This window comes from Grampus griseus (genome assembly GCF_964374135.1).
Source record: "Grampus griseus genome assembly, chromosome: 2".
Classification (NCBI taxonomy): Eukaryota; Metazoa; Chordata; class Mammalia; order Artiodactyla; family Delphinidae; genus Grampus; species Grampus griseus.
In genome coordinates, this window is record NC_139018.1 from 114,832,224 (window position 1) to 114,846,870 (window position 14,647).

The following is a 14,647-nucleotide window of genomic DNA, read 5'->3' on the forward strand; positions in this document are numbered from 1 at the left end:
GTGTATATGTCCTGAGGGAAAAAAACGGAGCTGGAGGACTCAGACTCCCTGACTTCAGACTATACTACAAAGCTACAGTAATCAAGACAATATGGTACTGGCACAAAAAGAGAAATATAGATCACTGGAACAAGATAGAAAGCCCAGAGGTAAACCCACACACCTATGGTCAACTAATCTATGACAAAGGAGGCAAAGATATACAATGGAGAAAAGACAGTCTCTTCAATAAGTGATGGTGGGAAAACTGGACAGCTACATGTAAAAGAATGAAATTAGGGCTTCCCTGGTGGCGCAGTGGTTGAGAGTCTGCCTGCCGATGCAGGGGACACGGGTTCGTGTCCCGGTCCAGGAAGATCCCATATGCCGCGGAGCGGCTGGGCCCATGGCTGGGCCCATGAGCCATGGCCGCTGAGCCTGCGCATCTGGAGCCGTTGCTCCGCAACGGGAGAGGTCACAACAACGAGAGGCCCGCATACCGTAAAAAAAAAAAAAAAATGAATGAAATTAGAACACTCCCTAACACCATGCACAAAAAAAACCTCAAAATGGATTAGAGACCTAAATGTAAGACCAGACACTATAAAACTCCTAGAGGAAAACACAGGAAGAACACTCTTTGACATAAATCACAGCAAGATCCTTTTTGACCCACCTCCTAGAGAAATGGAAATAAAAACAAAAATAAACAGAGGGGACCTAATGAAACTTAATAGCTTTTGCAAAGCAAACTACAAACAAGACAAAAAGACAACCCTCAGAATGGGAGAAAATATTTGCAAACGAATCAACGGACAAAGGATTAATCCCCAAAATACATAAACAGCTCATGCAGCTCAATATTAAAAAAACAAACAACCCAATCCAAAAGTGGGCAGAAGACCTAAATAGACATTTCTCCAAAGACATACAGATGGCCAAGAAGCACATGAAAAGCTGCTAAACATCACTAATTATTAGAGAAATGCAAACCAAAACTACAATGAGGTATTACCTCACACCAGTCAGAATGGACATCATCAGAAAATCTACAAACAACAAATGCTGGAGAGGGTGTGGAGAAAAGGGAACCCTCTTGCACTGTTGGTGGGAATGTAAATTGATACAGCCACTATGGAGAACAGTATGGAGGTTCCTTAAAAAACTAAAAATAGAATTACCATATGACCTAGCAATCCCACTACTGGGCATATACCCAGAGAAAACTATAATTCAAAAAGACACATGCACCCCAATGTTCACTGCAGCACTATTTACAATAGCCAGGTCATGGAAACAACCTAAATGCCCATCGACAGACAAATGGATAAAGATAATGTGGTACATATATACAGCGCAATATTACTCAGCCATAAAAAGGAACAAAATTGGGTCATTTGTAGATATGTGGATGGATCTAGAGACTGTCATAGAGAGTGAAGTAAGTCAGAAAAACAAATATCGTATATGAATGCATATATGTGGAACCTAGAAAAATGGTACAGATGAACCGGTTTGCAGGGCAGAAATAGAGACACAGATGTAGAGAACAAACATATGGACACCAAGTGGGGAAAGCGGCGTGGGGTTGGGGTGGGGGTGTGATGAATTGGGAGACTGGGATTGACATGTATACACTAATGTGTATAAAATGGATAACTCATAAGAACCTGCTGTATAAAAAATAAATAAAATAAAATTCAAATATTAAAAAAAAAAAGAAGAAAGACACTGGCCCAAAGCCTACAAGGAAGTAAGTTATCTGGAGGAGAAGCTTTAGCTAAGTTTTAACTTGCATATGTTGTTTTCTTTACTAAAATCAACCCCATAGGGAAATATACTACAGTCTGGGCTTTGTTGATGTTGTCTTCCTCCACAGATTTTCCTTCTTTTTGCAGAAATAGGATTATGGCTCAAGTCATTTGAAAGCCTCTCCAGGAACCTGTATTCCAAAGAGAAGACTCCATAGGAGGAACATCAGAGAAAGAAGTTACTTGTCTATCTTTGGTAATGTTCACCCAAAACACCTTTCATTCTGTCATTGGATAAGACCCCTCAACTAACAGAGCAAATTTATTTACAGGGAGGTAATAAATTGAAATGAACATTTTATTTAGTTTCTTGTCTGTCTCTAAATCTGTTTCATTAGGGAATTTACAGCACACCATTGTCACATAACCTCCCTATTTCTCTTTTCTTGATTCAACTCTAGTCCTATAGCAATGCAGGTAAAGACTTAATTTTTAGAAGTATAGGAATTATCCTAATTTATATAATACTAGTAAACATTCTAATTACCTTTTAAGCCTTTTATTTTAAAGTATATTTGATTTACAATGTTGTGTTGGTTTCTGGTGTATAGCAAAGTGATTCAGTTATACATATGTATCGATACATATATTCTTTTTCATATTCTTTTCCATTATGGTTTATTACAGGATAGTGAATATAGTTCCCTGTGTCTGTTAAGCAATTTAAACACACTGTATCCTTTTGCTTCATATTCCCCAGTTGGACTGCAAAGCTTGGGACTGGGTCATATATTTTTCCTGTAACCACTGAGTGCCCAGCACTGGAATAGGCAGATACCAAACCACCAATTAGGTGACAGATTTAAGTCAGTCCCTAACTTTTCTATACCAAAATAAACATATTCTGAGTGCCAGTTTTATGTGAAGCATTCTATTACTTGTCATGAAAGATTCAGAGAAGTATGTGATCGACCATGGACACAAGAGCATACCTTTTATCCTCCTTGGCCTAATGCATCTTACCAGTGAAGAACTACCTTTGATGCTATTTCTTTACCTAAATCATCTGTCACACTCTAAGTGCCATTTTTTTGATTAAATACTTTTAATTCTACATATCAAATGACAACACTTTTTAAACATCTTTTTAAAAATTAATTATATTTCTTGGCTGCATTGGGTCTTCATTGCTGTGTGTGGCCTTTCTCTAGTTGTGGTGAGTGTGGGCTAATCTTCGTTGTGATGGGCGGGCTTCTCGTTGTGGTGGATTCTCTTGTTGCGGAGCACAGGCTCTAGGCATGCGGGCTTCAGCAGTTGTGGCACACGGGCTCAGTAGCTGTGGCTCGTGGGCTCTAGAGCACAGGCTCAGTAGTTGTGGTGCACGGGCTTAGTTGCTCCACAGCATGTGGGATCTCCCTGGACCAGGGCTCGAACCCATATCCCCTGCATTGGCAGGTGGATTCTTAACCACTGCACCACCAGGGAAGTCCCTCATATGACAACTTTTGAAAGTAATTTAAGCATACTTAAAATGCCAGAAAAAATGACACTACCATACGGCTCAACCATAAATATGGCTTCCCTCCATAAACACCTATACCTCATAACCAGAGAACTAGATTCCAGGAGAGTTTCGAGAAAATTCTAAATGTTAAGCCCATAAGCTAGAATTTTATTTCTTTGCATTGCTGACTCTATTCATGAGTCTACTCTTCTATTCGCTGTGAAATAACCATCCTCAAACACAATTTTCAGCAGCTGCCTTAAAGAAAACTACCGGCCCCTGCTATTTCAGATGAAACCCATATCCAAAGCACTCCCGACTCTTCATTTCAATCCCACACTCGCCCCAACCTCACCCCTCCCGAGCCCCCCCACCCCACCCTCATGACACACACCAGCCAAGAACTTTGAGCTCAATCATAACCCTTTGTGCTTCTGCCTAAGCCTGCCTTCCTTCCTCGAATACCATCCTTTCCGTCCTGGCCAATTTCTGTACATACACCACCTCACTTTCAGTGGCTGCTCAAAACACATTTCCTTATGCAAGCGTTCTATGATTTTTCTCACAGTTTAAACATTTACCTAATATGTTATGTGTCAGATACTTTTATGTAATTTTGCTTATCTCTCGTCTTGTCTTAACCAATTTTGAGTGTCAGCTCTGGTCTCCTCTCCCCAGCCCTGGTCACAGCCTCACTAGGACCCTCGACACTTGAACATGGTCAGATGTCTACTGGCACCGTATTTTCAGTAATTTGCTATCCTGAATGAACTGCAGTCCTAAAGCAGAGATTTTTGGTGAAATACATAGCCCGAGGACAGGATTCCGGATAAGCCCTGGCCGCAGAAGTCAGCTCAGTGAATGGAGGTGGGGGACTAATCCTTGGGGAGGCTGACAGGACAGCTGGGGAAAAAGGGCAGGTGGAAGTGGAGGCTAGAGGACTGGGATAGACTAGAGCGTTGGTCAAAAGCCAAAGGAATGGCGTTTCAGGAGGTCTGGGGGAGTTGTCCCAAGGAAGGCCCTCTCGGAGCCCGGGAACGAGACGGGACAGGTCCGACTCACCCATGGGTTGGGGAAAGTGGAAGGACACGGAACCGAAGAGCAGGTCACGGTAGCGTTGGAAGGCCTCGTCGAGGACGGAGCAGCCTACCTGCGCGGCCGAACTGACGTGGTACTGGAATTGGAAGGTGTGCGGGAAGATGGTGTAGCTCTGCTCGGAGGTTTGGATGTACTGGGGCCATGGCCACAGGGCCGTCGCCCGCCCTGCGAACGCTGCCGCCAGCAGCAGCGAAAACCAGAGCGCGGAGCCTGCCATAGCCCGCCGGTCTCCTCTCTCCCAGAGGGCCGGGCCACGTGACACCCTGGTCAGGTGAGCCGCCCCCGCGTGATAACAGGCGCGTCACGTGACCGAAGGCAGCTCTTCATCGGCGACCCCGGAAGACGGATTACCCGTCCCTGCAGTCCCGGCGTGAGCCGGGAGCTCCTGTGGCGTGCAGTGGATGGTGCGGGGCATCGGTGATGGTTCAGGTGCAGGCGGTTCACGGGCCTGGTGGAGCAGTAGCTAAATGCACCACCGCAGGTGTCAGGCCTGCGGTCACAGAACTTTAAGCGCACCAGAGGGTAGAAGCCCCACGTGGGGAGGCTGAGTGGGCGAGCGAGAAAGGAAAGTTTCCCGAATCGTGAACACGGAATTAGGGCTCGCGAGGCCTGCTGGGAGGTAAAGGACGTCCCAGGCCCAGGGAACTTAAGAAACAAAAAAATGGAGGCTTAAAAGCACAGCTCCTTTTGATGCTGTGGGTCAGAAAGGGTCTGGAATTAGGTAGTGAGAATGGCTCAGCTAGAGAGGGCATTATAAGATCACAAAAATGGGATCTACTTACGACTGGGGAAAAAATGTGTACTTTCACAGCAAGCTTGAGGCGTCCCATTTCCAGCCTCTAGTGTAGGCTCTTCCTTTAATGGTTGATAATCTCCTAGTAACCGCCCCCAGATCCTCTCCTCGCAGACAAAACTCCGCGAACAGGTAGGTCCTGTACTTACTGCAAGCAGTAAGACATTGCTTGAACTTTGGGTGCAAGTTCGACAATACCCAGAGATAAGACAGGTCTTATACCCAGAGAGAAGTTCCGCAGGGGTTTACGTAGAAGTCCGAGAGTCAGGACTTAATTTTGTGGGCAATTGAAAATCAGCCCAAAGATTTGCATTTTAGAAATCTCATGTTGAATAGTCGGATGGATAAGAAACCAGTTAGGCAGAGCTTTTTTTTTTTTTTAATTGGAGGTGGAAGATAATAAGACCTTGAACTATAGCAGTGGGACAGGAAGAGAGCTGTAGATCCAGAAAATAGTGGATCTGCTCAGAAGCAGAGGGGTTAGTACACGAGAGGCTTGAGGGCTGATCAGTGAGAACACAGTTACTTACTGAGTCAGGGACCCTGTCTTCCTTGCTCACCACTATATTATCAGAGCACAGTACCAGGAGAGAAGTAATTTACATAGAAGAGTCACAAAATGAAGGAACTGGACCCAAATAAGGAGACTGTAAAAATTACTAATGAAAATACTTAGAGATTATTGTTGAGAGAATATTCCAAACATATTATTCCAGTTATCCTCTCTCTGACAGTATGTCAGACAATCAGAAAAGTAATGAACAACCATTAAAAGTTAAAAAAAATCATCATAATACAAGTAAATGTTCAGAGCCTAGCATAGAAATAGTAGCAAAAATTAAAATGAACAGTTATTTAACATGATAAACTGTTTAGATTCGTATATACACAACATTGCCATCAATTTTGACAATAGATGAATAACAAAAATAATGACACAGATAATATATAGTATATAATATCTGGTTGTTTTCTCTGTTTTTCTGTTTACTAAAGACAACCTGTTAAATGAATAAAACATGATTTAATTTCCGTTATCTATAGCATCTAATAAAATTACGTATCAGAAAAAGAATTCACTGTCAGACAATGTGTCCAGACTTTTGGTTCATAAAGTAGAGTCATCAGCGTAGGAGAGAGGAGGGAATGACTAATTTTGCCTGGGGAAGTCTTTCAAAGAGGAAGTGGCTTGAGCTGGCTTCCAGAACATGCGTTGGCAGGGAAGGGGAGCATGGGCAAAGCATAGAGGTGTGGATGAAGATGGCATATTGAGCATAGGGTTTGGGGGGATAGCAAGGTGAAAATGTGCCGTGATTATCTCACTTCTACCATATTCCCTTCTCCTTGGAATGCCTTGCCCACCTCCCACTCCCACCACTTACTTGAAGGTCTAAAGTTAAATTTTACCATCCTGTAAATCTCTGACTTCTCACACCTGGGTAAGATCCCATAGCCCTCTGAGCTTATCTCCATCAGAGCACTTACCTCAATATTGTAATTGCCTGTCCATTTGTCTGTATCCCTTAAGTAAAAGTTCCTTAAGGGCAGGTTCTGTGTTCACTGTTGTATTCCTAGCCCTGGGCACAGTGTCTGGCACATAGTAGATTCACTAAATAAGTAGAAAGTATTTATATAATAAAGTATTTATATAATAAAGTATTTATATAATAAGTATTTAGTAGATTCACTAAATAAGTGAAAGGCCCGGAATATCTCTTCTCCTATTTAGCATCTACTTATCCTTCAGGTGTTAGTCTAGACCAGACCAACAAGTATGTTGTGAATGGAGTACCAGTGTGTTGAGACAGTGACCACCCCCTCCCCTCAATCCTTGGGGTGGCCAGGCAGAGCCTGGGGTAGCTAGACATCCTGGTCAGTCATCTCCAGCCAAGAACAAACACCTGTGTGTGCTCTGATGTGAGAAACTCTGGGAAGCACTTAGACATCTCCCCTAGGATGTTTCTTTATGGCACCCTCATTGCAGCCTCTTTACTTGTCCATGTTCTCCACAGACGACATGCTGAATGAGTGGCATCTTTTCCACAGTTGTATCCTTACTGCCTGAGTCAAGAATCTGCACATAGTAAGTGTTCAGCAAGTATTTGTTGAATGAATGAGGAAGCATTTGTATTAAATTTTGAAAGACAGAATTTCATTGTGTAGGGGAAAGAGCAATCCATGGAGAAGAACTGCAGTCTAGAAAGAAAACTCCATCTAACTTGTTCACTTTAAGATCCCCAGGTTCTGGAACAGCACCTGGCACATCATAGTCATTTAATGGATATTTTTGAATGAATAGCATGAAATGGCAAACGAACCTAGGCAGAGATCTCTGAAGAATCTGGTGTGATACCAGGGATGTGAGCAATTCTGTTTTACTAGAACCAATAGTGCATAAAGAGAAATACGGATAAAAATAATTTTAGAAAAAGTAAGTTGAAGCTGGGTAATGAAGTAAGGAAAGGAGGAAATTATTGATCAAGGTACTGTGTACTAGATACATGTTATCTTCTTTATCTCTCACAACAACTGTGTGAAATTGAGTATCATCTACATTTTACAGATGAGGAAGCAGGCTCTGATAATTAAAATAACTTGACCAAGGCCCCATAGATAGTTGTCAGAACCAGTATTTGGACCCAGGTCTTCTATGCCAAAATCTATTGCTTTTACATCTATCATACTTCCTTGAAAGCTAGTCTGAAGATTGTATTGGGATTTTACTCTTGAGTCTGTGGGAAGCTAGTGAAATTTCTTTAGCTGAAGAGTGACAAGACCAGAGCTGAAATTGGCTAAGATTAATCCATTAACGTATATAGGATGAATCAAATGGGGAAAGCCGTGTGCAGGTAGATTGGGGCTGAGGCTGAGGTTGAGGTTGAGGCTGAGCCTGTTGGCTCAGAGCTCTCTAAAACAACCTGACCATTCTCACATGCTATGGGGCTCAGGAAATGCAGACCCCAATTCACCTGAGATCGATGGCTTCATTTTTCCTCTTCCACATTGGCTAGCCAGACCAGTGAGACTTAAGCTTTGTTTAATTTGTCAAAGTTTACAGAAGTGGAGATGGTCCAAATTATCCATGCTCCCTGACTCTCTTTAGACCCATCGCAATTCACATGGAGCCATCCCTACCTCTGCTGTACCCTGTTACCTCCAGCTCCTCCCATGCTGTTTCCAGAATTACAGAATGCTACCCAATTTACCACTACTAAACATGTACAGCATTCCTTGGGGATACTAAAAATATTTCTGTGTCCAGTTTGTCTTTTCTTCGAGCCTTATCCCCTCTTCTCTCCTATTTAGTCGTATAACTATTCTAGTTATCTTTTCAGGCTTACTCCCTAATTCTTTTTTGGTTGCACCGGGTCTTAGTTGCAGCAGGCAGGCTCCTTAGTTGTGGCTCGTGGGCTCCTTAGTTGTGGCAGGTGGGCTCCTTAGTTGAAGCTTGTGGACTCCTTAGTTGTGGCATACGAACTCTTAGTTGCAGCATGCATGTGGGATCTAGTTCCCTGGCTAGGGATCGAATCCAGACCCCCTACTTTGAGAGCGTGGAGTCTTAACCACTGCGCCACTGGGGAAGTCCCTCCCTAATTCTTAACAACTTTCCCTAACTCTAGACATACGTTTCTTGCAATAACTGGCCTTGTCCTATATCTATCCAATCCTAGCCTACACATAGACTTTAAAAAAAAAAATTGCCTGGATATTTACACAGGTGGTTTTCTATGGTCAGATAATTAGAAAAACTAAAGCCCTGAGGGAACTTTCAATAGATCTGATGGGACTTCCCTGGTGGTCCAGTGGTTAAGACTGTGCTTCCAATGCAGGGGGCTCAGGTTCAGTCCCTGGTCAGGGAACTAAGATCCTGCATGCCACACAGCATGGCCAAAAAATTTTAAAAAACAAAACAGATCTGAGCAAAAGGAGTGACAGTGGGAAAGGGGGATATGGGTCAAATGCAGTAATGTTTCAGATACAAAATGACAGAACTCAGCAACTAACTGGGTGAAGTAGGGATGGGGTCAAGGGAAAGAAGAGAGAAAAAGGTGTACCAGTCTGGTTTCCTGAGGGAATCATGGTGCCATTAACTGAATACAAAAGGAAGAGCCAGTTTTGGAAAAAAGATAATGAGCTCTGAGACATGCTGCTTTGGAAGAGGCGGAAGAACAGCGGAGTTGGAATGTCCAGCAGAGCCAAGGAAATACAGGCTGGGAGCTCAAAAGAGAGCTCTGGGCATCGTCTGCTCAAAGATGACAGTTGAGATCATATGAAATAGTCAAGGGAAAAAGGAAGGAAGGTTAAAAATTAGGGGGAAAGAGGACTTTGGTGAGAGAGAAGTTTGTGAGAGACAAAAGGAGCACAGAGGAGGGATGGCAGCTAGTAGAGTAGGCTGAGCTCAGAGATGTAGATTAGGATAAAGGGCTTACCAGATAATTTGACTTGCCTCTTATCTTTAAATGCAGGTCTGTCATAAGCCCTCACACTGTCACAATATGTTGATTTTATCTCCATGACATGCCTTTTGCTTGCAAGGAATAGGGACTCATGTTATTTCAGGGAAAAGGAGGTCTACTGAAGTGATACACGTAACAACCCAAAAAAACAGAAAACCAGACCTCAGAAAGAGCAGAAATCAAGGGTCTGACTACTCATGACTGTTCTGTTCCTCTCTGAATATCTGCTTCTCTGGTCAGTTTTCCTCTTTGCTTGTCAGTTACTTGAACTTCCTTATAATATCTATTCCCTCATGACTTGACATTCATTGCACAAGACCCAAAATTTTCCATGACTTTCTAGCCCCAGGGTCTTCTTATTCTCCTATCTATGCCTCTGGAGACCCCACTATCTTCCAAAGCTCTGTGAAATCAAGATTCTATTAATTTTGGCCGTGCTGTGAGGCATACGGGTTCTTAGTTCCCTGACCAGTGATCAAACCCGGGAACCTGGGGCCCCGGCAGTGAGAGAGCTTAATCCTAACCAATGGACCATCAGGGAATTCCCAAATCAAGATTCTCTTGATCTCCCCAGAAGAACAAAAGAATAGTGCGCATGTTGCATAATTTAACCAATTCCCTATGATGCACATTTAGGTTGCTTCCAAGTTTTCTCAGTTGTAAACAATGCTACAATGACCATTGTAGAGGGTACTGGTTGCCATGCCAACATCTGTTTTCATCCTTTCTCACCAAGAATACTTGGCTTTTCATTTGGAAATTTCATCGACATTGGTAGCTTGGATGAGACTGAGATAGCCCCAGGCCCTCCCTGGTTTAAGCCACGTAATCAGGGCTACTTTCCCCACCCCCTCACTATAAACACCTGGAAACATGGGATAAGATTTTACATTCCCACCAATAATGTGTAAAAATGCCCATTTCATTACTCTCTTCCAACATTAGTATTTATCTTTTTATTGCTACTGTTGATGCCTTGAAATTAATTTTTTAGATGTATCTAATAAAATTGACAGATAAGCTCTAGCAAGATAGAAACAGGATACATGACTTCCACATCATTACAGAAAAAGAAGCTGGATCATTCTGGAAAAATAAAAGGTACGGGAGGAAGTAACATGAATATATAATTAACCAAAAATACAAAGAATAAGAGGGTAGAAATAAGCCCAATCTATCTAAACTATCACCCTATATGTAAATAGGTTAGATCCCCCCATTAAAAGACGAAGACTCTCAAATTGAGCAAAGAACAGTCTAAATGTTGTTGATAAGAGACATTTTAAGTGAAACCAAAATGATGACACTAAAAGAATGGTCTGAGATGTACCAGAAAAATGCAAACAAAAAAGAGAGTGAGGAAGGCATTTATTAACATGTGAAAAAACCCAAGACACACAGAAGTTAATTGGAACAAAGAAGAATATTTTTAATGATAAAAGGTACAATTCACAAAGAAGAGAGACATCATAAACCATTAGACACCTAACAAATATATATATATAAAGCAAAAACCAGAAGAAATATAAGGGAAAAGAAAAAATTATAATCATAGTGAGACATTTAACATTTCTCTGAGAATATTTTATCAAGTGCAGAGAAAATAAGAATAGGGACATCTTGAATGATATCATTAATAACTTAATTATAATAGGTTTAGAAACTTATATCCCCCAGAAATACATTTAAAATTTTGTGTCTCATAAGTTGTTATTAAATGTCCACAGGACATTTAGAAAAACTGGCAAAAAGGTAAACATTACTTTTTTGAATTCTTATAGGACATGTTCTTTGACCATAATGTATCAAAATTAAGGGGAAGAAACAAATCTAAACATGTAGATATACTTTTAAAATTCTAAGTACTTCTTGGGCCAACTATAAAAACAAATACTCCTAGAAGTATATCAGAAGATTAATATATCCTGTCCAAACATATTTTACTACAGGAATGCAAAACTAGTTAAACAATATGAAACATATTAAGGCAATGTTTATGTTAAATAGGTTAAAAAGAAAAGACCATATGGTCTTTGATACAGCTATTCTAAATTAGAAATCTTGATGAAATAGAAATAGAATGAAACTTTTTTAACATGAAAATGAATGTACATATGAAACAAAAAGCAATAGAGTTCATTCCACTAAAGTCAAGAGTAAGATAAGCATGCCCACTATCCTTAATAAAACTGTCTAATCAGGGCTTCCCTGTTTGCGCAGTGGTTAAGAATCCGCCTGCCAATGCAGGGGACATGGTTTTGGGCCCTGGTCCGGGAAGATCCCACATGCTGCGGAGCAACTAAGCCCGTGTGCCACAACTACTGAGCCTACACTCTAGAGCCTGCGAGCCACAACTACGACTAGAGCCCATGCTCCGCAGCAAAAGAAGCCACCGCAATGAGAAGCCCACGCACCGCAACGAAGAGTGGCCCCCACTCACTGCAACTAGAGAGAGCCTGTATGCAGCAACGAAGATGCAACGAAGACCCAACGCAACCAAAATAAATAAATAAATAAATTTATTTTTTAAAAAAAGTGAGTCAATGTATGTAAAGCACCTAGCACAGTTCCTAGTAGATAAGGTTATATAAATAAGCTATAACAATAAAATATTGATTTTATAGATTCCTAGAGGTGAAATTACCAAGACAAAAGATACATTTTTAAGATTCTTCACTTAAAAAAAGATTCTCGATATATGTATCTAATTTTTTTAACTCTTTGTTAAAGTATAGCATAAATATAGAACTCTGGTAATCAGTGCCCAGATCAAGAAATAGAACATCTCCAACACCCCAAAAGTCCCTTGCATGTCCCCTCCTAGTCCTTAGTCATTTTCCTCCCAAGGATATTTCTGACTTCTGACAGCACTGATTTGCCAGGTTTGCCCTTCATTTGAGTGGAATCATACATATGTACTCTTTTGTGTCTGGCTTCTTTTGCTCAGCATTACGTTTATGAGATTTATCCATACTTCATGTGCTTGTAGATTACTCATATTGCTGTATAGTATTTCCTTGTATGAATGTACCACAATTTTCCATTCTTCTGCTGCTGGGCAACTGGGTAGTTCCCAGTTTGGGGCTATTATAAAAAGTGTTGCTGGGAGCACTATACATGTCTTTTGGTGGACATAAGGACACTTTTATTTTGCGTACCTACGTACATTGAAAAGGGCATGTGTTTATTCAGCTCCAGCAGATACTGTCAAGTAGTTTTTCAATGTGATTCTACCAATTTACACTACCAAAAGAAGCGTATGAGAGTTCCAGTTGCTCCACATACTTTCCAATACTTTTTCATTTGAGCCATTCTGATGGAAGTGTAGTGATATTGCATTGTGGTTTTAATTTGCATTTCCCTGATGACTAATGAAATTGAGCACCTTTTTATATGTTTATTGCCCATTTTGATGTCTCGCAAAGCATTAATTAAGGACTTCGCTCATTCTCCTAGTAGGTTGTTTTCTTTCCTATTGATTTGTAAGAGTTCTTAATATATTCTTGCTACAAGCCCTTTGTTAGATATAAACGTTGCAGTATCTTACCCCACTCTGTGGATTGTCTTTCTACTCTCTCAATGGTATCTCCGGTGAACAGAAGTTCTTAAGTTCAGCATAATTCAGTTTATCAAAATTTTCCTTTCTGGTTAATGCTTTTTCATGTCCTGTTTAAATAAGGCTTTGATAGCTAGCCTTTCTTCCTTCCTTCCTTCCTTCCTTCCTTCCTTCCTTCCTTCCTTTCTTGGCTGTGTTGGGTCTTAGTTGCGGCATGTGGACTCTTTGTTGCAGTGCATGGGCTTCTCTCTAGTTGTGGCATGCAGGTTTTCTCTCTCTGGTTGTGGTGTGCAGGTTCCAGAGCACGTGGGCTCTGTAGTTTGCAGCACGTGGGCTCTCTCGTTGAGGCATTGGGGCTCAGTAGTTGTGGCGCGCAGGCTTAGTTGCCCCACAGCATGGGGGATCTTAGTTCCCCAACCAGGGATCTAACCCGTGTCCCCTGCATTGGAAGGCGGATTCTTTACCACTGGACCGCCAGGGAAGTCCCTTGTGTCCTGTTTAAAAAAAGAAAAAATCTTGGTCTACTTCAAGATCACAAAGATGTTACATTACGTTTTTTCTAACCAAAATTGCTTTTTTTTTTCAGTACCATGAAATTATTTTAATATCTTTTTCTCTATGACTGAGTATACAAAGATAATGGAAGTAATGTATTTTTCTGCTATCAAGATGAGTAGAATATATCAAAATCCACCTATTGAATTTTCTTTAAATAGTCCTCCAAAGCATCCTGAAGAAAGGCAGGAAGTTTTCACTTTCACTTTGTGGAAGGACCTAGCATGCTTTAAGTACAAATATGCCCGGCTAGTAATGACGTATATTATGTCTCTCACATTTTTATCATTGGTTCTTCTGTAGAAAACCCTCTTGTGAAACACCATGTGCTGTATTTGTCAAACACACAAATATCTGAGGGAAGGAACACCGTTTTTCGGCCACTATGATAGGACATTGCTCTTACGTATATGACAATTCCTTGTGCTTTTCCAGGGTGACTTGTGGCATGACCTGCACCAAGATCCTTTATACCCAGTACTTCTAGTCTTAAATAAGGAAGAGAGCTCTGTGTGTTTTCTGCATAACTGTACAGTTTCTGTGTATTATGATATGCAGTGTCATCCAAACTTTTTTCTCCTTCATCAATGATTTGGAGAAGCCATTTTTTGGTCAGATTATGTCTTTTGACAGCAGCTTCCCATCGACTTTTTCTTCTCAGTCCCTCATGTGGGGCCCTGGCTTTCCATCTTCCTGGGGCTCTGTGAAGTCAGTCTGGGGCCCCTGCTCTGCTGGTGTGCAGACCTGCTGCAGTTCAATAGCCACAGGCTGATGGGGCGGATTATCACAGTATATTTAGTCCACAGTTTTTTTTTCAAAACTGCATTCACATCAGTCCAATTGTTTTCTCAGAGGCCGAGTCTTTAATCAGCCTGAGCCAGTTCCACATCGAAGGCCCTCAATGCAAGAGCAGAGCTTTGGGATTCTGCAGGGAGCAGCAGGGAACATAAATAG

General features: G+C 41.5%; 1 protein-coding gene, 1 long non-coding RNA gene and 1 pseudogene across 5 annotated transcripts in view; 1 reads left to right on the forward strand and 2 right to left on the reverse strand.

The window, feature by feature from the left end:
* Positions 1 to 4,575, reverse strand: part of HEXA (hexosaminidase subunit alpha) — a 39,196-nt gene extending 34,621 nt beyond the window's left edge. For 2 of the 3 annotated variants that reach the window (XR_014296411.1, XM_082649200.1), the window contains exon 1: positions 4,297 to 4,575. Coding sequence is in view for 2 of the 3 variants with exons in the window: in XM_082649200.1 (XP_082505326.1) it covers positions 4,297 to 4,549 (253 nt within the window). In the remaining variant the exon portion in view is untranslated. The remainder of the gene's footprint in view (positions 1 to 4,296) is intronic. The other variant, XM_082649201.1, reaches the window with a different exon arrangement.
* A 103-nt stretch (positions 4,576 to 4,678) lies between these two features.
* LOC309819117 lies at positions 4,679 to 12,142 on the forward strand. The gene is made up of 3 exons (XR_014296419.1): positions 4,679 to 5,257; positions 7,138 to 7,208; positions 11,803 to 12,142. It is a non-coding gene; the product is annotated as an uncharacterized lncRNA (long non-coding RNA).
* Positions 12,143 to 13,754: 1,612 nt separating this feature from the next.
* LOC309819304 (NADH dehydrogenase (ubiquinone) complex I, assembly factor 6-like) lies at positions 13,755 to 14,582 on the reverse strand (annotated as a pseudogene). The gene is made up of 3 exons: positions 14,438 to 14,582; positions 13,918 to 14,357; positions 13,755 to 13,868 (listed from the first exon to the last, which is right to left on the reverse strand). The product of its transcript is annotated as an NADH dehydrogenase (ubiquinone) complex I, assembly factor 6-like (transcript).
* Positions 14,583 to 14,647: the final 65 nt, after the last annotated feature.